The sequence below is a fragment of the Mustelus asterias genome, chromosome 13 (assembly GCF_964213995.1).
Source record: "Mustelus asterias chromosome 13, sMusAst1.hap1.1, whole genome shotgun sequence".
Classification (NCBI taxonomy): Eukaryota; Metazoa; Chordata; class Chondrichthyes; order Carcharhiniformes; family Triakidae; genus Mustelus; species Mustelus asterias.
The window spans coordinates 65,979,939-66,003,097 of NC_135813.1; the positions used below are offsets into that span (position 1 = coordinate 65,979,939).

The following is a 23,159-nucleotide window of genomic DNA, read 5'->3' on the forward strand; positions in this document are numbered from 1 at the left end:
CCCTACATAAGCTTCCCTCTTCCTTTTAACAAGACATTCCACCTTTTTCTGAACCATGGTTCCCTCACTCGGCCATTTCCTCCCTGCCTGACAGGTATATGGGAGATATAGGAAGGATATCAGAGGTAGGTTCTTTACGCAGAGAGTGGTTGGGGTGTGGAATGGAGTGCCTGCAGTGATAGTGGAGCCAGACACTTTAGGAACATTTAAGCGGTTATTGGATAGGCACATGGAGCACACCAGGATGATAGGGAGTGGGATAGCTTGATTTTGGTTTCAGATAAAGCTCGGCACAACATCGTGGGCCGAAGGGCCTGTTCTGTGCTGTACTGTTCTATGTTCTAACACAAGAAGAGATTCTTTACTCAAGAGTTAATGATGTTTGAAATAACTTACTGAGGTAGTTGAGGTAAAAATATTATGGGCAGTTCAAATGCAGTGGGATGCTAAGAGTTGAGAATGCTAAAAGGCGGGGCCAAATGGTCTTTTATTTATCTTATTATTTTTTCATAGGATGGGCTAGGCCAGCACGTTGCCAATCCCTAATTGCCCTTCGATCAGTCGAATCACACTAAAAGGGGATTAAAGAGGAAGGTGCCAATGATCCTATCCTATCCTATGCAAGTGCATGTAACGCCTGTCCTTTCACCTCCTCTCTTCCCACTGTCCAGAGCCCCCAAACACTACTTCTGCCAGGTGAAACAGTAATTTGCCTGCATTGCTTTCAACTTAGCACACTGAATTTTGACACTGGGCAAAAATTAAATCCAGACTGAGTGATCATTTTGCCGAATCCGTCCATTCAGTCCACAAGCTTAACGACCGCTTCTGTCCACTTGCCATTTAATCCTCCGCCCCACTTTCACTTTTCAGCTTCCTGCATTGTTTCAGGAATGTTAACTAGGTTACTTGCTCCACAGATGCTGCCTGCGTATTTCCAACATTTTCTGTACATTTAGTCTTAGTGGTTTAGTCACTTCCTTGGTTTGATAAAATTCAGCGTCAGCAGAAAACTGACAGCAGGTTACTCGATTGGTCTCTCCACTGGGCATTGTTTCAAGGGAAATATTTTATAACAAGAACACTGCGTCTGGCCAAAAGATAAACAAAGGAAGTTTCAAGTCAAACCTGTAAATAGCTCAGTCAAAAGTCCAGAACGTGGACAGAGGGATGTTAATAATATATTGTATTTGAAATAATTACATTTATAACTAAGGTTTCATACTTTGAATATTTTAACTGAGACTCTTGTGCTACCTATTTTTTTGTTACTGAAAGGGTTGCGTCCTCTTCAGAAAGTAGGTGTTACCACTCCCTGAGGTTGTGTAGGTCAGTATAGCAATAGAAAGCCAAGCGGCTAGTTTGGAATTGACAGAAAAACATAGTTATCATTTTAACAAAGATACCAAAATACCAGACAAAGGAATTTACTTTTCATGTTTCAGCCCATTCTATACAAAAAGAGCAATATAAACTAGAAATAGTGAGTTGTTATCTGAATCACCTGAGAAATCCCCTGCTCAAAGTGAGTGAATGTGGAGCACTAATGTTTTTCTAATGCCATACAAGACAGAACTGATACACACATTCAATGCAGAGAATGATCAACTAATTAGACACACAGAGGCCCAGCTTACCTGGACGGCTGGCCACTTTCAGTAAACTGCTTTGAACAATTAAATAGGATTTTTTTTTTCTTTTAACAATTGCATATTCTTTAAAAATTGGAAAATAAAAGCCCTTTTGGCATACAATGTAACAGAATAACAGTACCAAGGGTGTGATTTTTCCCCAGTGAAACAAAACAAAGGTGCAGGAAGGGTCATCGGAACATTGGACTATAGGAGCAGTAGGAGGTTATTTAGTCCCTCCAGCCTGTTACGTCATTAAATAAGATCATGGATGATCTGTGACTTAACTCTACAAACCCATCTTTGCTCCGGATCCTTCAATACCTTTGGTTAACAAATAAAGCAAATATTAGTTACAAAATTAATAACTGACCTGGCCTTATCCAGATGGCACAGTGGCAAAAGTTTGACTTTAGGTAACTTACCAACACTGATTTCCCCATACTTAATAACAACCACACCTTACATTTACAGCGCAGAAACAGGTAATTTGGCCCAACTAGTCTATTTTGCAGTTTATATTCCACACGTTCCTCTGCCATTTTACTTAATCTAACTCCATCAGAGTATCTGATAAGGTTATCATGTAAATATAGCCTAGTGAACCAGATAAGGCAGAGAAGGTCTCAACCACGATCTGTTTTGTGTTGACTTATTTAATCTCAGGAATGCAGAGTGGAGATGCTACTCAGCTCTCCTGTGCTACTGATGTGCATTGACTGTCACGATTCTCAGGTTTAATTCTCTCCTAGGTTCAAAACATTCAAAATGCTCACTTTTCTGGGCTTACATATGAAGAATAACCACGTAGGCAAAGTACTGGAAGAATCATCATGCTCAGGAGAGGCGAGAAAAAGCCGACATGTAAAAAATGGCAAATCTGACATATCCACCATGGAATCATAGAATTCCTACAGTGCAGAAAGAGGCCACTTGGCCCATCGAGCCTGCACCGAGAGATCTAATAGAGGTGTACAAGATTATGAAGGGGATAGATAGGGTGAACGGTGGGAAGCTTTTTCCCAGATCAGAAGTGACGATCACGAGGGGTCACGGGCTCAAGGTGAGAGGGGCGAAGTATAACTCAGATATTAGAGGGATGTTTTTTACACAGAGGGTGGTGGGGGCCTGGAATGCGCTGCCAAGTAGGGTGGTGGAGGCAGACACGCTGACATCGTTTAAGACTTACCTGGATAGTCACATGAGCAGCCTGGGAATGGAGGGACACAAACGATTGGTCTAGTTGGACCAAGGAGCGGCACAGGCTTGGAGGGCCGAAGGGCCTGTTTCCTGTGCTGTACTGTTCTTTGTTCTTTGAGAACAATCCCACCCAGACCCTATTGCCATAATCCCACGTATTTACCCTGCTAGATCCCCTGGCACTCAGGGGCAATTTTAGCATGGCCAATCAACCTAACCCGCACATCTTTGGACTGTGGGAGGAAACTCACGCAGACATGGGGAGAACGTGCGAACTCCACACAGACGGTCGCCCGAGGGTGGAATTGAACCCGCGTCCCTGGTGCATGGAGGCAGCAGTGCTAACCACTGTGCCACCCATGTAAGGCACAGATCTGATGGGTTTTGGGAATCGGGAGAGTTTGGTAGACAAGTTGAATTTTGCTCTTGCAGTTTGAGAGTTCAGACAGCATCGGATATGTTGCTTCAAAGATATTGCTCTTTCATTCATCGCCCTTACTCAGTGGGAAAGGAACTCAAACATTGGGTGGTCTCGTTATTGAGATACGAGTTACAATGCTTTAGAGAAAATAATAAATTCACCATTGAATCCATGTGGTGAAAATGCTGCAGATTTATAAAACTACAGCAATTAAAAAGCAGGACACCAAAACCACTCTTGAAACCCAAGAACATGAACCGAAATTGTTGCAGTTTAAACTTCCAATTGAATTCAAACTAAAGCAGGTCTACAAACCAATGAATCAAAGGTCCATTATCATTTCAGCTATGTTGGAGATAAATGGAACAATAAGCTCTGCAGTCAGAATTCTCTCGAGTGAGCTCTCTATTCAAATACATGCTTTGTCATCCCTTCTGAGAACAGAGTTATTTCAAAGTAATTGTCAAAACAAAAGTATACAAAATAAGAAGAACCAAAGAGCTTGCAAAACATCATTTGAAAGAAACACAAATAGGAGCCCACAGAACTCTAGTGCCCTATCAGGGCCCATATGTTGCAGGAACTTTATTTTTCTTTGTTTGATAGGAGTTTGAGTCAACTCTTTCAAATTCGTATTTGGCATTTTTGTGTTTCCCTTTTTTCTTCTTCTTGCTCCTCCTTTCGAGGTCAGCCTGTTCCATTCCGAAGTATCCTTGCCCCACGGGGGTTCCATCCACAAGTTCAATTTGTCCCAGCCCGCTCACTGGGGCTTTGCACATCTGCTTTGATTTCTTTGTTGAACTGGAATCGAAACCAGCTTCCCTGGACACTTGCTCACCTCCTTTGCGACTGCTGTCCGCGACTAAATTAACCTCACCTTCCGCGACCAGATTTCTCTTTCTCTTTCTCTTCTTTTTCTTCTTCTTCTTCTTCTCCTGCTTCCCTTTTCCTTCATCTTCAGCCTCAATGGGGTCTTTGGCTTGGCTTGTTCCTGACCACGTGCTGAGGAGGGAGCTTTGCTGGAGTATGTCGCTGCTCGACACTGCCGCTTCCTTCAGCCGTTCCCACTCACTGTCGGAATCACTGTAATATTAGACACAGAATGGTTAAGAACTTGTGGTATGCACTTGCAACAGAAACAGAGTGAACCCAGTAAAATTGTGCAATCATTTTATACATTTAGGACTATCTCAAAGTATAGTGTTGTGTATCTAGTCCAGTAAAAGATCTGATACAGCTTTTGAACATCAGATACGATGGTTTTCTTTCTCCCCTCCCCGCAAAAAAACCTAAACGTGCTTCTTCTATGCTTCAATTGTACAATTCTTCCCAAAAAACTGATCAAATGAATTACAATGCTGCATCAGGCAATGGAAGTAAATTCCTATTAAGCATGCAAAATGTGGCCTCTCAGTTACATGCTGGGTTTCCACGGACACAAAGGTACTCAGGAACGGCAGTCTGACCTACCAGTCTCGATAGTGGTGCTCCTTAAAATTAAACAATTCTGAACATCAATCGCGCGCAATTTGAACAATTGCCTCAGTGAAACAGTTACCATAGCTGCCTTAAAGATAACCAATGAAGCAAGCTCAGGTACAGTAACCTTCAGTGAATGGTTAACTATTTACCTGACCTTGGGCAATCTGGATTGATCAGAGGGAGCCGTGTCAATAGATTCTACGGTTCCAAGCCCAGGATTCAGTGCTCACAAGGCTGCTGGCTTGCATCACAGACAACTAACTGACGTTTCATAAGAACATAAGAAATAGGAGCAGGAGTAGGCCATCTAGCCCCTCAAGCCTGCCCCGCCATTCAATAAGATCATGGCTGATCTGACGTGGATCAGTACCACTTACCCGCCTGATCCCCATAACCCTTAATTCCCTTACCGATCAGGAATCCATCCATCCGCGCTTTAAACATATTCAGCGAGGTAGCCTCCACCACCTCAGTGGGCAGAGAATTCCAGAGATTCACCACCCTCTGGGAGAAGAAGTTCCTCCTCAACTCTGTCTTAAACCGACCCCCCTTTATTTTGAGGCTGTGTCCTCTAGTTTTAACTTCCTTACTAAGTGGAAAGAATCTCTCCGCCTCCACCCTATCCAGCCCCCGCATTATCTTATAAGTCTCCATAAGATCCCCCCTCATCCTTCTAAACTCCAACGAGTACAAACCCAATCTCCTCAGCCTCTCCTCATAATCCAAACCCCTCATCTCCGGTATCAACCTGGTGAACCTTCTCTGCACTCCCTCCAATGCCAATATATCCTTCCTCATATAAGGGGACCAATACTGCACACAGTATTCCAGCTGCGGCCTCACCAATGCCCTGTACAGGTGCATCAAGACATCCCTGCTTTTATATTCTATCCCCTTCGCAATATAGGCCAACATCCCATTTGCCTTCTTGATCACCTGTTGTACCTGCAGACTGGGCTTTTGTGTCTCATGCACAAGGACCCCCAGGTCCCTTTGCACGGTAGCATGTTTTAATTTGTTTCCATTGAGATAGTAATCCCATTTGTTATTATTTCCTCCAAAGTGTATAACCTCGCATTTATCAACGTTATACTCCATTTGCCGTATCCTCGCCCACTCACTCAGCCTGTCCAAATCTCTCTGCAGATCTTCTCCGTCCTCCACACGATTCACTTTTCCACTTATCTTTGTTTCAATGTTGCTGTTGCATTTTTTTGCAGGACTCTGTCCAATTAAGGTTAATCAAAAACAAAAATGTACTCGCTTTGAGACACTGCGACTAAGTTCTGGGTGTAGACTTTATAATGGTGAGGAAGGTCCTTTCAGGCCATTTATGGGGAAAACAAACCCATGCCAACCTTGGATCATTGGCAGTGTCTTTGTGTGCGTCAGAAGATGGTGGGTTTAAGGCACACTCTAAACACTTGAACACAAAATCCAGGCTGACACCTTAGTCTAGTATTGAGGGTGGCACAGTGGTTAGCACTGCTGCCTCACAGCGCCAAGGACTTGGATTCAATTCCGGCCTTGGGTCACTGTCCGTGTGGAGTTTGCACGTTCTCCCCGTGTCTGCGTGGGTTTCCTCCGGGTGCTCCGGTTTCCTCCCACATTCCAAAGTGTGCAGATTAGGTTGATTGACCATACTAAATTCCCCCTTAGTGTCCCAAGATATGTAGGTTAGGTGGGTTAGCCATTGTAAAATACACAGGCTTACAGGGATAGGGCAAGATGCTCTTTTGCAGAGGTGGTGCAGAATTGATGGGTTGAATGGCCTCCTTCTGCACTGTAGGAATTCCATGAAGTACTGTATGGTTGAAGGGGCCGTTTTTTGGAAAGGGCGTTATGAGGCTCCATTTGCACTCTCAAAGATGCAAAGAGCTGTGAAGCTCTTCCAGTGTCCTAGCCACAATTTCACAGAATCCCTACAGTGCGGAAGAAGGCCATTCAGCTCATCGAGCCTGCATTGACTCTCTGACAGAGCGTCTTGCCCAGGCACTATCCCCCACCCTATCCCTGTAACATCTTGATGACCATTACCAGGCTAGCAATCCTAAGATAATTACATCTTTTCTGTTTGTGGGACCATACAGTGACCTTAGTGAGCATTTTTCTGCATTGCATAAGAAAATAAGAACTAGGAGCAGGAGTAGGCCATCTGGCCCCTCGAGCCTGCTCCGCCATTCAATAAGATCATGGCTGATCTTTCCGTGGACTCAGCTCCACTTATCAGCCCGCTTACCACAACCCTTAATTACAACAGTGAACTGGCTGTGAACTATCTTTGAGATGTCCCGAGGTCACAAAAGGCGATATATGAATGCAAGTCCTTTCTTTCTTGGTAGCTTAGCCTAATTGTGGCTTCAAAACATGACAGCCCTCAGCATCAACGACCAGTAACAATGATTTTTGTCTGTCGTCAGCTGCACTGTTGCCATCTATACTTCCTGCGACGGCAACCTCTTCTCGGCCTCTCCATCAACAGCAGTGTTCCTCACTCACAGTGCTACCACTGTAGCCAGAACGGTCATTGGCAATGATCCTTGGTTACATTATCTGTGCAGGTCAATAGTGCAATCGCTCCTCTCCCATTTATTAGTTTTTAAGCATTTGCCATACATGAGAAGTCAGTCAAATTCCAACCAGGGTGTTGTCACATCAATTAACACTTGGCTCGGTTCAGCAATTTACAGCAGTGCTGCGGGCCACAGTGTCAAAGACCTAAACGGAGCACTAATAATCATTACCAGGGGTTTACACTGAAAATTGACACCGAACGTCGCTGCTCCACAGAAAAGACTGGTCAGAAACTGGAAAAAGGACTGCAAGTGCAGCATATACTGCCACCTACCAGTCAAACACCCCCCACTGCAACAAAGAGTTTTTATTTGAAGTAGAAAGTTCAAACAAAATGCATTTATAGGGCACAACTCACCATCTGCCAAGGGGAAGTGACTGCCACATAAAGTAAAATACAAAGACCTTTCCACGCCTGAGTCTTCATCCTTCATCATTAGCTTCTTGCCATATTTCAATATCTCTCAGACCTCTTTGTTGCGTCCAAAGATGTGCAGGGCAGGTGGATTGGCCATGCTACAAAGTTGCCCCTTAGGCGTCCAAAGTTGTGTAGGTTAGGTGGATTGGTTATGGTAAGTGCGTGGGGTTAAGGGGATAGGGAGCAGGGGTGGGCCTGGGTAAGATGCTCCTTCGGAGAGTCGGTTCAGATGGATCAAGTGACCTCCTTCTGCACTGGAGGGATCCTATGGTTCTATGGAGTGCTAAAATCTCAAGCAGATTCTTGCTTCTAGACCAATGTGAGGAATGGTACAGCAACATGCGAATAAGATGCGGATGTGCTCCAGCGCTTCCTCACATACCACACGACTGAGTTTAATAATACCACTATACAGGAAGAAAACTGTTGGCTCAATTGCTCTTTGCATTTCATACAGGGTCCTTTTGTTTTCCTTACAGACAACTTGGATAGCAGTTGTCAGGAAATCATGATAACACGAAAAATCAAGAAAATCCAGTAATTGGGAATGCGTTCTGGTGGTTAAATGTTTTTTTTTTAAAAAGGGTTTCAAAGCAGAAACTGTGTGGTGGTAGAGACACTTTGGCCTGTTGATGGAACTAGGGGCTTTTGATATGTTGATAAACCTAGCAATACCGTAAACAGATGTTTACCTAAGGCAAGTTGGTTACAACGGAGAATAGAATGTCAAGGGTTTAAGTAAAGATGTGAAGAGGTTCAAAGGAGATGAGATGTGAACATTCTTGAAGGTGGACTCATAAAATAAAGGTATTTAAGAGTGAATTTAGAGCAATTAGTTCAGATAAGAGATAATCAACAGAGAAAATGGTGTCAGGAGCAATTTGAAACAATGCAAGTTGGCTGTTTTGAGAACTCAGCCCACAACAGGAAAAGCTGTGTGAACTCCTAATAAGCTGGGTCGATAGAAAAGCATGTTTGAACAACTATTTGTTTTGCCTTATGGAAGAAATAGCACTGAAAGCCAACTGCCTGGTGTGGTAACTATTACTGCATTTTGCCTATAGTTTGTAAAACCCTAGAGGATGTTGACTGGAGAAGATTAGCTTGAAATTAGGGAAAATAAAGGGATTTCGAACTGGGTAACTTTAATGATACTGTGTTTAGCCATTGAAGTGTGTCTAATAAATCTTTATTTTAATTAAAACCATCAAAAAGTTGTCTGGGACATCCTTCTCTGGTTTTCACATCTTTCCTCACATTCGACCAAATTGCAAATTCAGTTGAAAGCAGGTATTTCAAGATTCCCTTCTGAGATTTGGAATATCCTGGCATTTAACATCTGATTGGGCTCCCAATCAGACTCTCTTCACGCGTGTGTGGCAAGGGCGTCTATATGTGTGTGTGCGTATGTGTGTGTGCATATGTGTGGAGAGGGGCCAGTGTGCGTGGGGGGGGGGGCATGTGTGCGCGCATGTGTATGTGGAGGGGAGACGTGTGTGTGCGTGTGTGTGGAAGAGAGAGAGCGGCCACCCCAGACCAACACATACTCATGTGCCCACTAAGTGGGTGAAGGTGAGCAAGTGAGCAGGAGACGCACATGGTGATTTTTTTTAATTGAAAAACTTTCAACTTATCAAATTAATGTTCAGATATGGCTTTACTTTTGCTCAGAAATTGTTGCCTTTTTTTATCAGCTCACTTTTTTTTGATATTCAGTTTATTGTCTTGCCAAATGTTATTTTTCCGAATTTTTCTTATTGGTCCTTGAGTGAGAAAAATTCCTGAATGAAAATCCTGACTGACCGGGCTCGGGTGTGGGAGTGAGTGACTGACTGGGTTTGGGTGTGGGAGTGAGTGACTGACCGGGCTTGGGTGTGGGAGTGAGTGACTGACTGGATTTGGGTGTGGGGGTGAGTGACTGACTGGGTTTGGGTGTGGGAGTGAGTGACTGACTGGGTTTGGGTGTGGGAGTGAGTGACTGACTGGGTTTGGGTGTGGGTGAGTGGATGACTGGGTTTGGGTGTGGGAATGAGTGACTGACTGGGTTTGGGTGTGGGAGTGAGTGACTGACTGGGTTTGGGTGTGGATGAGTGGATGACTGGGTTTGGGTGTGGGAATGAGTGACTGACTGGGTTTGGGTGTGGGAGTGAGAGACTGACCGGGTTTGGGTGTGGGAATGAGTGACTGACCGGGTTTGGGTGTGGGAGTGAGAGACTGACCGGGTTTGGGTGTGGGAGTGAGAGACTGACCGGGTTTGGGTGTGGGAGTGAGTGACTGACCGGGTTTGGGTGTGGGAGTGAGTGACTGACTGGGTTTGGGTGTGGGAATGAGTGACTGACTGGGTTTGGGTGTGGGAGTGAGTGACTGACTGGGTTTGGGTGTGGGAATGAGTGACTGACTGGGTTTGGGTGTGGGAGTGAGTGGCTGACTGGGTTTGGGTGTGGGAGTGAGTGGCTGACTGGGTTTGGGTGTGGGAGTGAGTGACTGACTGGGTTTGGGTGTGGGAATGAGTGACTGACTGGGTTTGGGTGTGGGAGTGAGTGACTGACTGGGTTTGGGTGTGGGAGTGAGTGACTGACTGGGTTTGGGTGTGGGAGTGAGTGACTGACTGGGTTTGGGTGTGGGAGTGAGTGACTGACTGGGTTTGGATGTGGGAGTGAATGACTGATCGGGTTTGGGTGTGGGAGTGAGTGACTGACTGGGTTTGGGTGTGGGAGTGAGTGACTGACCGGGTTTGGGTGTGGGGGTGAGTGACTGACTGGGTTTGGGTGTGGGGGTGAGTGACTGACTGGGTTTGGGTGTGGGGGTGAGTGACTGACCGGGTTTGGGTGTGGGAATGAGTGACTGACTGGGTTTGGGTGTGGGAATGAGTGACAGACTGGGTTTGGGTGTGGGAGTGAGTGACTGACCGGGTTTGAGTGTGGGAATGAGTGACTGACTGGGTTTGGGTGTGGGAATGAGTGACTGACTGGGTTTGGGTGTGGGAATGAGTGACTGACTGGGTTTGGGTGTGGGAGTGAGTGGCTGACTGGGTTTGGGTGTGGGAGTGAGTGACTGACTGGGTTTGGGTGTGGGAGTGAGTGACTGACTGGGTTTGGGTGTGGGAATGAGTGATTGACTGGATTTGGGTGTGGGAGTGAGTGGCTGACTGGGTTTGGGTGTGGGAATGAGTGACTGACTGGGTTTGGGTGTGGGAATGAGTGATTGACTGGATTTGGGTGTGGGAGTGAGAGTCTGCCATACACACAGTCTCAGTTTGCTGATTCACATTCAACACAAACACACGCACGCAGCCACACACACCCATAGAATCCCTATAGTGCAGAAGGAGGTCATTCGGTTCATCAGGTCTGCACTCTCTCTCCGTAAGAGCATCCCACCCAGGCCCACCCCCTCGCCTTATTCTCATAACCAGCGCATTTACCATTTGCCATGGCTTACACATCTCTGGCTTGTGGGAGGAAACCGGAGCACCCAAAGGGTGCCCCAAGGCGTGGTATATCGACGAGACCATGGATTTCCCAAAGTGTGGTGCATCGGCGAGACCATGGAGACGCTATGACAACGAATGAACGGATATCATGTGACAATCACCAGGCAGGAGTGTTTCCTTCCAGTCGGGGAACACTTCAGCAGTCAAGGGCATTCAGCCTCCAATCTACGGGTAAGCGCTCTCCAAGGCAGCCTTCAAGACACACGACACCGCAGAATCTCCAAGCAGAAACTGATAGCCAAGTTCCGCACGCATGAGCAAGGCCTCAACCGGGATCTTGGATTCATGTCACACTACGTGTAACTCCCAGCATTTGGCCTGGGTTTGCAAAATCCTACTAACTGTCCTGGCTTGAGACAATGCACACTTCTTTAACCTGTGATTATCCCCTCTTTCCACTTGCAGTGTCTGTGCCTGTAAAGACTTGCATTCCAACCATTATCTTGCAATGGTGTCTTTGCCTATATATGCCATGTTTGTGAAACCGACCTCTCCACTCACCTGATGAAGGAGCAGCGCTCCGAAAACTCATGATTCCAAATGAACCTGTTGGACTTTAACCTGGTGTTGTGAGACTTCTTACAGTGTGCCCACCCCAGTCTAACGCCGGCATCTCCACATCATTGCTCTGCATTGGTTCAGCAATTTCCTTAAAACCTCAACTTTTCTGACATTCAGTTTATTGTTTCGCCAAACCTTATCTTTCCGAAGTTTGCTCATCAGCCCTGGATATGCAAAATAAGCAAATGTGGCCCCAGGAGTGGAAAGGTTGGACAAGCCTGACCTAAGCTGCTGGGGCTGACAGCTTCTCCTGTTGTTAATGCACAGCGCCCTCTCGCAACCCCTTTAAAACTGCAGATTTATCTGATGCAGACTTCACATATTGGGCAAATTGGAAGTAAAACCCAACATGACCAGGGCACAAGGAGGCACAAATTTCCATTGCATCTAAAACACTATTATCCTCCCATTTCACAATCCCAAAAAAAACTCCCAAAAGATTAATACACATGCACTTCACTATGGCAAAGGGAATTTACAATCCACTCAGTTAAGATTTCTTTAAACTGAAATGCTGTTGTCCCAATTTGGGTGGCACAGTGATTATCACTGCTGCTTCACAGTGCCAGGCACCGGGTTTGATTCCTGCCTCGGATTACTGTCTGTGCTTTTCCCAGTGCCTGTGTGCCCCAGTTTCCTCCCAGTCCAAAGATATGCAGGTTAGGTTGATTGGCCATGCTAAATTGCCCTTTGGTGACAGGGGGACTACGGGGTTACAGGGATAGGGCCTGGTGGGATTGTTGTCAGTGCAGGCTCAGTGGGCCGAATGACCGCCTATAATTCTTCTAAATGTTGAGCAGTTGAGGGTTGCCCAGATTTTTCGTGGAACTTTGAAACCTGGCCACTCACCACTCGGGTCTGTTACCGAGTTATGGTCAGTGACATTTACAGTCAAACAGGATATGCATCATTGAGAGGTGAGACTTGATGGCTTAGTTATAGGCCTCTGTCTGTCAGGCAGCGAAAATCACAGATTCAATAATGAAGGCTTATATAATTATAAAGGCAGTTGGCGTTATGACTGAAGATTCTAAAGAACATTACTTATATTTGGAACAGTACTTGTGATGCTGAATATTAAGCAGAGATCCTGTCACATTATCCTAAATATAGTCAGTCAACCTCCCAACTGAATTTGACTGCTAAAGTCCTCATTGAAGCTCAATCTGCTGATTCCAAAAATGCCACATGAAAAATTACTACTTTTTTCAGAATTGATGAAAGGAAATGAAAGCTAAAGCAGTTGAATCATAGTACTAAAGTTGTTGATCCATAGTGCTAAGCAGTACACTGTCCAATATGGAAACAAAGAAAATAGTAGCAGGAGTAGGCCATTCAGCCCTTCAAGCCTGCTCCACCATTTAGTATGATCATGGCATCCAATTCAGTATCAGTCTTCAATCCCATCATTTCTCTACTAATACTGATCTCCTTCAGTTCCTCCCTCTCACTATATTCCCCAACATTTCTGGTATGTTATTTGTGTCCTCTTGTAAAGACAGAACCAAAGTATGTATTTAATTGGTCAGCCATTTATTTGTTCTCCATTATAAATTCCCTTGTCCCTGATTGTAAGGGACCTACATTTGTCTTCACCAATCTTTTTCTCTTCACATAGCAAAGAAATTTTTAGTCAGTTTTTATTTTCCCTGCAAGCTTACTCTCATGCCGCCCCCAATCCTCAGGTGTGTTGTTTTTTCTGACAAATTTGTATGCCTCTTCCTTGGATCTCATACTATCAATTTCCCTTGTAAGCCATGGTTTGGTCACCTTTCCCATTTTACTTTTGCACCAGACAGGAATAAACAATTGTTGCAGTTCACCCATGCGCTCTTTGAATGATTGCCGTTACCTATCCATTGTCATCCCTTTTAAGTAACATTTCCCAATCCAACATAGCCAACTTGCGCCTCATACTATTGTAGTTTCCTTTAATAAGATTCAGGACCTTAGCCTCCGAATCAACTATGTCACTCTCCATCTTGAAGAAGAATTATTATTATGAAGATCGCTCATCCCCAAGGGGTCTCGCACAACCAGATTGCCAATTATTCTTTTCTCATTACATAATACCCAGTCTACGATGGCCTGTTCTCTACTTGGTTCCTCAACTTATTAGTCCAGAAAACCTCCAAAAATTCCTCCGGTATGGTTTTGTGACTAAGTTGATTTGCCCAACCCATATATGTAGATTAAAGACACCCATAACTACAGAGGTTCCTTTATCGCATGCGTCTCTAATTTCCTATTTAATGCCATTCCCAACATCAACATTACAGTTTGGGTTCTATATACAACCACACTAATATTTTGTGCCCCTTAGTATTTCTCAGCTTTATACAGATTCCACACCACCTGAGCTAATATCGTTCCTCATCATTGTGCTAACTTCCTCTTTAACCAGCCTCCACTGCCATTTTCTTTTTTTCTGTCCTTCCTAAATACTGAATACCCCTGGATGTTAATTTGCCATTCCTGGTCACCCTGCAGCCATGTCTCCATGATCCCTACTACATCATACCCGTTTACATCTATTTACATAATTAATTCATCTACTTTATTGTGAATGCTCCACACATTAAGGGACAAAGCCTTAATTCTTGTCTTTTTAATATTACTTGCCCCATTCCTACTATTTTTCACTGTGGCCCTGTTTGATTCAGCACTGTGGGCATACCTACACCGCATGCACTGCAGTGGTTTAAGGCCTCAGCTCACCATCACCTTCTCAAGGAAAATTAGGGACGGGCCATAAATGCTGGCCTTGCAGGCAAAGCCTACATAATAACTGGTCTGTTCTATATGTGACTCCAGACTCTCAGCATTGTGGTTGACCAGTAACGATCCTCTGAAATAGCCCTGGAAGCCATTTAGTTGCAGTCAAAAAGACAGCTCATCACCACTTTCTCAAGGGAAATTAGGAATGGGCAATAAATGGATTTGTTAGCAACATCCTGCGATAGAACAAAGAAATCTGGTCATCAATCTCATTGCTGTTCATTGGGAGATTGCTGCATGAAATGTTGACTGTCACATTTCCCATACTGCAACAGTGACAAGGCTTCAAATCTACTTCATTGGCTGTAAAATGCTTTTGGGGTGTCTGGAGGTCCTGGGGAAGGTGTTGCATAAATGTAAGTCAGTCTTTCCTTTTCACCATTAAGTACTGTCAAATGACAATTACAGTTCTCAGTAATACCAGCAGCAATTTCATCAACTCTTTCACTCTGAAGCTGAAAGACTCCGTTTTTGAGGGTGCATTTCAATTTACTTTTGATTTCCCTCCCTTGATATCAATGCAAATTCACCTTTAATTCCCCAGTTTTTTGATCTCCCACACTGAAGAAGCATTAAAGCATCAAGCACAAGCATTATGCAGCACATGGGTGGCAGCCAGTATTACTATGCAACAGTCTTTAAAAAAACAGGCAGCTTGCACTCAAATGGTGACGCCAAAAGCCTGTCTAACTCATCATGATGCGGAGATGCCAGTGTTGGACTGGGGTAAACACAGTAAGAAGTCCCACAACACCAGGTTAAAGTCCAACAGGTGTATTTGGTAGCAAAAGCCACTAGCTTTCGGAGCACTGCTCCTTCATCAGGTGAGTGGGATTTCAGTTCACAAACAGGGCATATAAAGACACAAACTCAATTTACAAAATAATGGTTGGAATGTGAGTCTTTACAGGTAATCAAGTCTTAAAAGTACAGACAATGTGAGTGGAGAGAGGGCTAAGCACAGGTTAAAGAGATGTGTATTGTCTCCAGACAGGACAGTTAGTGAGATTTTGCAAGCCCAGGCAAGTCGTGGGGGTTACAGATAGTGTGACATGAACCCAAGATCCCGGTTGAGGCCGTCCTCATGTGTGCGGAACTTGGCTATCAGGAACTCATCATGAACAAACAGAAACAGGTAAGCTTTGGCTGTGACTCCTTCGCTCGCTTTAGGTTTCCCGCAAACACCATTTCCTTGAATTGGTGTGGTTCACAAGAATGTTTAAGAATGGAAAATTGCCACTGGGTTCACAGGAGTCCTTTTTACATCAACAAACCCCATCTTCTCAACCCAAATACGTGCCTAAGGTAAAATGTACCTCGTGTTATTTATAGCTAAATGAGATTATAAAACACTTACATATAACGGAAATAGGAATTTGTCTCCTGAGTGCCTTGTGGAATCCAATAACAATACAGCACAGGAACAGGCCCTTCGGCCCTCCAAGCCTGTGCCAAGAACCTGCATCAATCCAGCACCTGCCATATAACTGTTGCAATCCATGTAGTGTAGGTGCATCCACAGTGTAGTTAGGGGGGATTTTTATGCAGTAAAATCCACCAAGAGTCTACTTTCTCAGTAACTTATTTCACAAACCTATTGTGCTTTGGATGAAAATATTCTGTCCTACTTCGCCTCTTAATTCTAATCTTCAATTCAATTTTCTTGATATTTAAACCCCTGACAACAGTCGACAAACTCGGACTGCTAATTTAGCTTTTCTTGAATAACCTCATCTCCTCTCTAGCAAATTCAGCTTTGATGAACTATAGTAGCATTCTGCACTAATTTCCAAGCATTAAAGTAGGGTCACAGTGAGCAAGGTTTGGTCTGTCATGTTCTATTTAGCTCTATTCTTTGCAAATTTGCCAAGAAACTAATACGGTCTCGCAGCAAATCTATTGAAAATCAGACATTACCTTGAACTGGGTGGAGGTTTCTGTCTCACTGGAGGCAAGGATTCTACAATCCCGAGATCTCCTGGTATAGATGTAGAAAATAAACGAAAGTCTGCAAAATAACATTCTTAAATTGAGGCACAGCAAACCTTCAAAAAAGAAACCCAACATAGATCAGTGAGATGAAGGCCTTTTTCAGCTGGCTGGAAGATTCTTACACAAATGAAGTTTTGACAGATATAGTCAGTATGACTAAATTTGGCAAAATTGCAAATGGCCATGAGATGGATAGTATGGGAATTGGAGCCACGTCACACTGTTGCAATACGTTTGCCCTAAGGAATGGGTTAAGGAACATGACTGGAACAGAAAAGAGGGAGCTAGTATATGCTCACTGCACCCTCTCTTGACGACAGTATTTGAAAGGATAACATCAGGGCGGTAGTGAGAGATGATATAGGCTCTAAGGAGCAAAATGTGGAACCAATGTGGGTGGAGGTAAGGAATAGTAAGGGGAAAAAGTCACTGGTGGGCGTAGTCTATAGGCCCCCAAATAATAACTTCAAGGTGGGGTGGGCTATAAACAAACAAATAACAGATGCATGTAAAAATGGAACAGCAATAATCATGGGGGATTTTAACCTCCATATTGATTGGTCAACTCAAGTCGGACGCGGTGGACTTGAGAAAGAGTTCTTAGAATGCTGTCGCGATAGTTTCCTCGAACAGTATGTTACAGAACCTATGAGGGAGCAAGCTATCTTGGATCTGGTCCTGTGTAACGAGACAGGTAAAATTAGTGATCTCCTTGTTAGGGATCCTCTTGGAATGAGTGATCACAATATGGTTGAATTTCTAAAACAGATGGAGGGTGAGAAAGTAGGGTCCCAAACCAGTTTCCTCTGCTTGAACAAGGGGATTACAATAGGATGAGGGCAGAGTTGGCTAATGTAGACTGGGAACACAGACTAATTGGTGGGACAGTTGAGGAACAGTGGAGGATTTTTAAGGAGATTTTTCTCAGTACTCAGCAAAAATATATTCCAGTGAAAAAGAAGGAATGTAAGAAAAGGGATAACCAGCCATGGATAACTAAGGAAATAAAGGAGAGTATTAAATTAAAAACCGATGCATACAGAGTGGCCAAAATTAGTGGGGAACTAGAAGATTGGGAAGGCTTTAAAAAACAACAAAGAACTACTAAGAAAGCAATAAAGAAAGGAAATATAGATTATGAAAGTAAACTAGCACAAAATATAAAAACTGATACTAAATGTTTTTACAAATATATAAAACGGAAAAGAGTGGCTAAAGTAAATGTTGGTCCCTTAGCAGACGAGAAGGGGGATTTAATAATAGGAAAGATTCAATTTCAAAATTCACTGGACTCTGGGGAGGTGCCAGCTGATTGGAAAACAGCTAATGTAACGCCACTGTTTAAAAAAGGAGGTAGACAAAAGGCAGGTAACTACAGGCCGGTTAGCTTAACATCCGTAGTTTGGAAAATGCTGGAATCTATCATTAAGGAAGAAATAGCAGGACACCTGGAAAAGAATGGTTCAATCAAGCAGACGCAGCATGGATTCATGAAGGGAAAGTCATGTTTGACTAATTTACTGGAATTTTTTGAGGATATAACAAGTGTGGTTGACAGAGGGGAACCGGTGGATGTGGTGTATTTAGATTTCCAGAAGGCATTCGATAAGGTGCCTCACAAAAGGTTGCTGCATAAGATAAAGGTACATGGAGCTGGGGGTAAAGTTTTAGCGCGGATTGAAGATTGGCTATCTAACAGAAAGCAGAGTGTCAGAATAAATGGGTGCTTTTCCGGTTGGCAATCAGTGACTAGTGGCGTGCCGCAGGGATCGGTGAATCTTTGGAATTCTCTGCCCAATGAAGCAGTAGAGGCTACTCCTTAAATGTGTTTAAGTCACAGATAGATAGATTTTTAACCATTAAGGGAATTAAGGGTTATGGGGAACGGGCGGGTAAGTGGAACTGGACCCACTATCAGATTAGCCATGATCTTATTGAATGGCGGAGCAGGCTTGAGGGGCTAGACAGCCAACTCCTGCTCCTATTTCTTATGTTCTTATGAAAGGAAATATGTTTCATTTTCCAACCTCAAAGAGTCAACAAGGATATACAATTCACATTTAAGAAAAAGCACCAATGATAATACAATGGTAAACTAGGAAATAATATATTTATCTAAAATATAGGTTATACTGAAGCTGCATGACAGCAACTCGTATTTGTAGAGCAGGTAAAGGAATTTGGCCCCCAACAGCCTGCTCCTGTTGAATACAATAATGGCTGATCCACTACCTCAATTCCTTAATGTGAACAGGAGTTAATCAAATTACCTTCGTCATCATCCTCGACTTGCTGCTGGAGAAAGGGCTCAGAATTGTTAACGCTTATGACACTGAAAAGTGAAAACAGGCTGCTATTAAAAACATTGAATAGAGTTGAATCGCACCCATTACATTCATAAACACAACCAGGCTGCATCCAGTTGAAAGCAACATCCAATTAAAATAGACAATGAGTTAACATTGCCCGGTCCTCATTCTGAACAAGGCCACACTCTATAATTATACTAAGCGTGAATTTAATGTTCATTGCTGCGGAGAGAGACATGTTGTCAAAGCTTTTCATCTTGCACTCATCAGAACAAATGCAAGAGTGCCAATTTTAAAGAACAGACAATGCTGCTACTTATCAGTTTTCAGTGATTGGTGTTTTGTATAGGATAGAATGCTAACGTCAGTCCAAAAAACCAACCACACAATTGAGCAGTATCATTAGAGTTTCAATTCTGGCACATGCCAGGTATGTAGATCATACGTTCCAACGACTGGCTCATTGAAGCAAACAATATGTTCCCCCAGCTGTTCATAATAAGCAGAATAAAGACCCTACTCAAGCAGCCCGGTGCTTGCAAAATCGAAAGCAAAATGTCTACTGTTATATAAGATTCTACGATTGGGCAGCACTGGCTCATTAACACTTTCTAGAAGTGAGATACATTCATACACAGGGACCCAACAAACAAAAGGAATATATTCGAGCCTTGCACCTTTTTCAAGTTACTCAGAAGCATGGGGAGCCAATAGCTCCTGCTGGTTTCTTCATTTCTTCATCTTGGCCAGAGTTGACTTGCCAACCAATCAGCACCCTTTTCTCTTGTGGGATAAATGATTATCACTGTTTGAAATTTAGTATTCTTGCATCAAGATGAAAAGCTTTGGCAACATGCCTCTCTTTTCAGTAATATTCAAGTTCTATAATACCAAGTGACTGTTCATGCTCATCGTGACTGCAATGACTTCCAGCATGGCAAAAAAGTAACTGTTGCTATCAATGTTATTTTCAACCCTGCCATGATTCCCCTTCATGCGCTTATCCAATCTTCTTATGAAAGTCGTGATTTAATCTACCTCCATCATACTCTCAAGCAAAGCATTCCAGGTCCTAACTGTTCACAGCGTAAAAGGAGCTTTTCCTCATGTCACTAGTGATTCCTCTGACAATCTATTTTCTTGACTTTTCTACCAACTAGAACAATTTCTTTCTATCTACCTCACCCACAACCTTCATGTTTTTGACCACTAACAAATTTTCCCTCAATCGTCTCTTCTCCAAGGAGAAACAACTCCAATTACCTAGTTTTTCCCAAGTAACATCCCTCCAATCAATCTCATAAATCTTTTCTGGACTCTCTCCAAAGTCTTCGCACCTCTAAAAGGCGCATGATACTTTGGTAGAGGCCGAACCGATGTTATAGAGGTTCTTTTCTTTTATACTCTATGCCTTGACTGATAAAGCCCAGGATCCCGTCTACCTTTTTAACCACTTTCTCAACCTGCCCTGCCACCTTCAATGATGTGTGCACAAATACACCCAAATCCCTCTGCTCCTGCACCCTCTTTTCGAATTGTACTCTTATTTTATGTTGCCTATCCCATTTCCTCTTACCAAAAATGCATGATTTCACACTTCTCAAATTACATTCACCATGTTCTGCCCTTTCCACCAACCTGTCTGCATTCTCATAAGGTCTTTCAACATCCTCCTCACAGTTCATAATGCTTCCAAGTTTTGGTTCGTCTGAATATTTTGGAACCGTGCCCTGCACACCCAAATAAAAATCATTCATGTCAATCAAGGAAAGCAGTAGTCCTTGTTCCCACCCCTGGGGTACAACAATACATACATTCTTCTAGTCTGAGAAATAGCCATTCACCACCTCTCCTGCTTCCTGTCACTCAGCCAACTGCACATCCATTCTGCTCCTATTCCTTTTATTCCATGAGCTTCAACTTTGAGGGCATTGATAATGAAGCACTTTATCGAACACCTTTTAGAAGTCACATATACATCAACCACATTAAGGGGTAGCACGGTGGCACAGTGGTTAGCACTGCCTCGCAGCACCAGGGACCCGGATGCAAGTCCAGCCTTGGGTTACTGTCTGTGTGGAATTTGCACATTCTCCCCATGTCTGCGTGGGTTTCCTCTGGGTGCTCCGGTTTTCTCCCACAGTCCAAAGATGTGTGGGTTTACGGATTGACCGTGCTAAATTGCCCCTTAGTGTCCCAAGATATGTAGATTAGGGGGAATAGCATGATAGATGTGTGGGGTTACAGGTATAGGGCAGGGGATGGGCCTGGGTAAGATGCTCTGTTGGAGAGTCGGTGCAGACTTGATGGGCCGAATGGCCTCTTTCTGCACTGTACATTTTGTATGAGTCTATGAACTCTCTGTTACCTCAACAAAAGCTCAATCAAGTGAAGTAAACAACATTTGCCTCCAACAGATCTGTGCTGATTTTCCTCAATTAATCCACACTTGCCCAAGTGAGCATTAATTATGTCCTTTTCTAAAACATTTCCTACCACTTGGGTTCAACATGCGGATCGCTGCTGACTCCAGTATCAAAGCCGGTTTGGAATATTATGCCCAGCATTTTCACAATTTCCACACTTACCTTCCTCACGATGCATCCAATCCGGTCCTAGTGACTTCGGAACTTTGATCTGCAACCAGCCTTTCCAGCTCCTTCTCTTTATCAATTTTTAGCTCATCATCAAAAAAACTGCTCCATGTAATTTTAATTATCTCCCATGATTTGAGGATGGGAGGGGGTGTGGTGCGATGATTATCCTCTTATAAAATGAAATAGGGTCAAGAATGGATAGTCCTTTTGCACAAAGTCTCGTACATTGAGGTTTTGCTTTGCTAATTGGTCTACAAAAAATAAATTAATCAAATTCCCAGGATGTAGAGACTTGGCATACATTTTCCAATCTGAAAAAAAATCTTTGGCAGACAAGTTGTGCTGGTCTGAGACCGATTCCTGTTGCTGTCCCGATCAAAGCCAAATAATAGAATGTCGCGGATATTAGATTCCACCAGTTGCTATTGCAAACGCTACTTTTGTACATATTCAAAGGCATCTTAGATTTGTTTTGCAAAACCATGCTCCAATTGCCACAAAAAATATTTTGCATAACCAAATAAGCAAAGTTCTCGTTCACATACAAAACTAATCTGATGCTTTCCCCGTTTTGGTTCCTGGTCTCTTTCTGCTGTAGAACAAACTACTTTTATATAGCTCCATGAACGCCTAAAGGTGCTTCACAGGATCATAATGAGAGGAAATTTGACATTGAATCTTATAATGGGAGCCACTGGGACATAAAAGGAATCTGATGAAGGGGTAGACTTTAAAGACTGTCTTAAGGGAGCACAGGTTGAGAATAGGAGAAGTTTAGGGAGGGAATTGAGAGCTCAGGGCCTAGGCAGCTGAAGGCACAGCCACCAATGGTGGGACAAATGAAGAAGAGGATGCACAAGAGGCTAGAATTGGAGAAATACAGAGATTGGGAGGGCCAAGGGTATTGAGGGATTTGAACACAAGGATAAGGATTTTTACAATCGAGGCATTCCAGGATAAGCATAAATCAAGAACTGTGCTGTGTACGCAAGTGGAGACAGATGCCGTCAGAAGGTTAAAAGTTAGTATGTGTGTAACAAGGTCAAAATGATCAGTTTAGTTCAATTTTATACTGCTACTGAAGTACTTAATTTGCACCACTAGATATTCAAATAAGCCTTGCAACTTCTACAGCATCCTCCCAGCAACAGAAATTAGGCGTTGCAATGAATTATCATACTCCTATTTTACTGATATGGCACAGATATTTTCTACATTTACAGACCCAAAACATAAAAAAGTAAGTTTTCCAATTTTGATTTCTTTTCAACTAATTTTCCAAACAAGAACTGTCCTTCCTCTTTGTGGCTAATGCTTGACACTGTTCCTCCGCAGTAAACAAAGAAATGCTTAACTCCAGGAAGCAGCACTCTAGAAAAACAAATAGCAGGCTACTCTGGGAATGCAGACTGACATGTATTTGGTTACATGCATTGCCAAGAATTCACTGTAAAAAGAGCATTAATTCCTCCTACCTATCTAAAAAGGCACCCAACTTTTTAGCAACATGACATCGGAATTCAGGAGTTGTCTGCAGCTCATTTCCATCATCCTGGTGCTCATCTACTTTCTGCCTGCGGGAGAGGACAAAACAAGATCTCACTACAGAACTGTGAATTCACATGAATGCTTTAAGGACTCTGTTTGCATTACTGCATCAAAAGCAAACACTTATAACTGTTACTGAAACCGAATTCCAATAA

General features: G+C 43.4%; 1 protein-coding gene across 3 annotated transcripts in view; it reads right to left on the bottom strand.

Annotated features, from left to right (window-relative positions):
* Positions 1 to 23,159, bottom strand: part of c13h12orf43 (chromosome 13 C12orf43 homolog) — a 39,575-nt gene that overhangs the window by 8,346 nt on the left and 8,070 nt on the right. Inside the window, exons 3-6 of one of the 3 annotated variants that reach the window (XR_013499375.1) lie at positions 22,932 to 23,030; positions 18,821 to 18,882; positions 16,476 to 16,566; positions 1,258 to 4,335 (exon numbers count right to left, since the gene is read on the bottom strand). Coding sequence is in view for 2 of the 3 variants with exons in the window: in XM_078226964.1 (XP_078083090.1) it covers positions 3,813 to 4,335; positions 16,476 to 16,566; positions 18,821 to 18,882; positions 20,498 to 20,616 (795 nt within the window). In the remaining variant the exon portion in view is untranslated. Of the gene's footprint in view, positions 1 to 562; positions 4,336 to 16,475; positions 16,567 to 18,820; positions 18,883 to 20,497; positions 21,433 to 22,931; positions 23,031 to 23,159 lie in introns of those variants that run through there. The other 2 variants (XM_078226963.1, XM_078226964.1) reach the window with 2 other exon arrangements.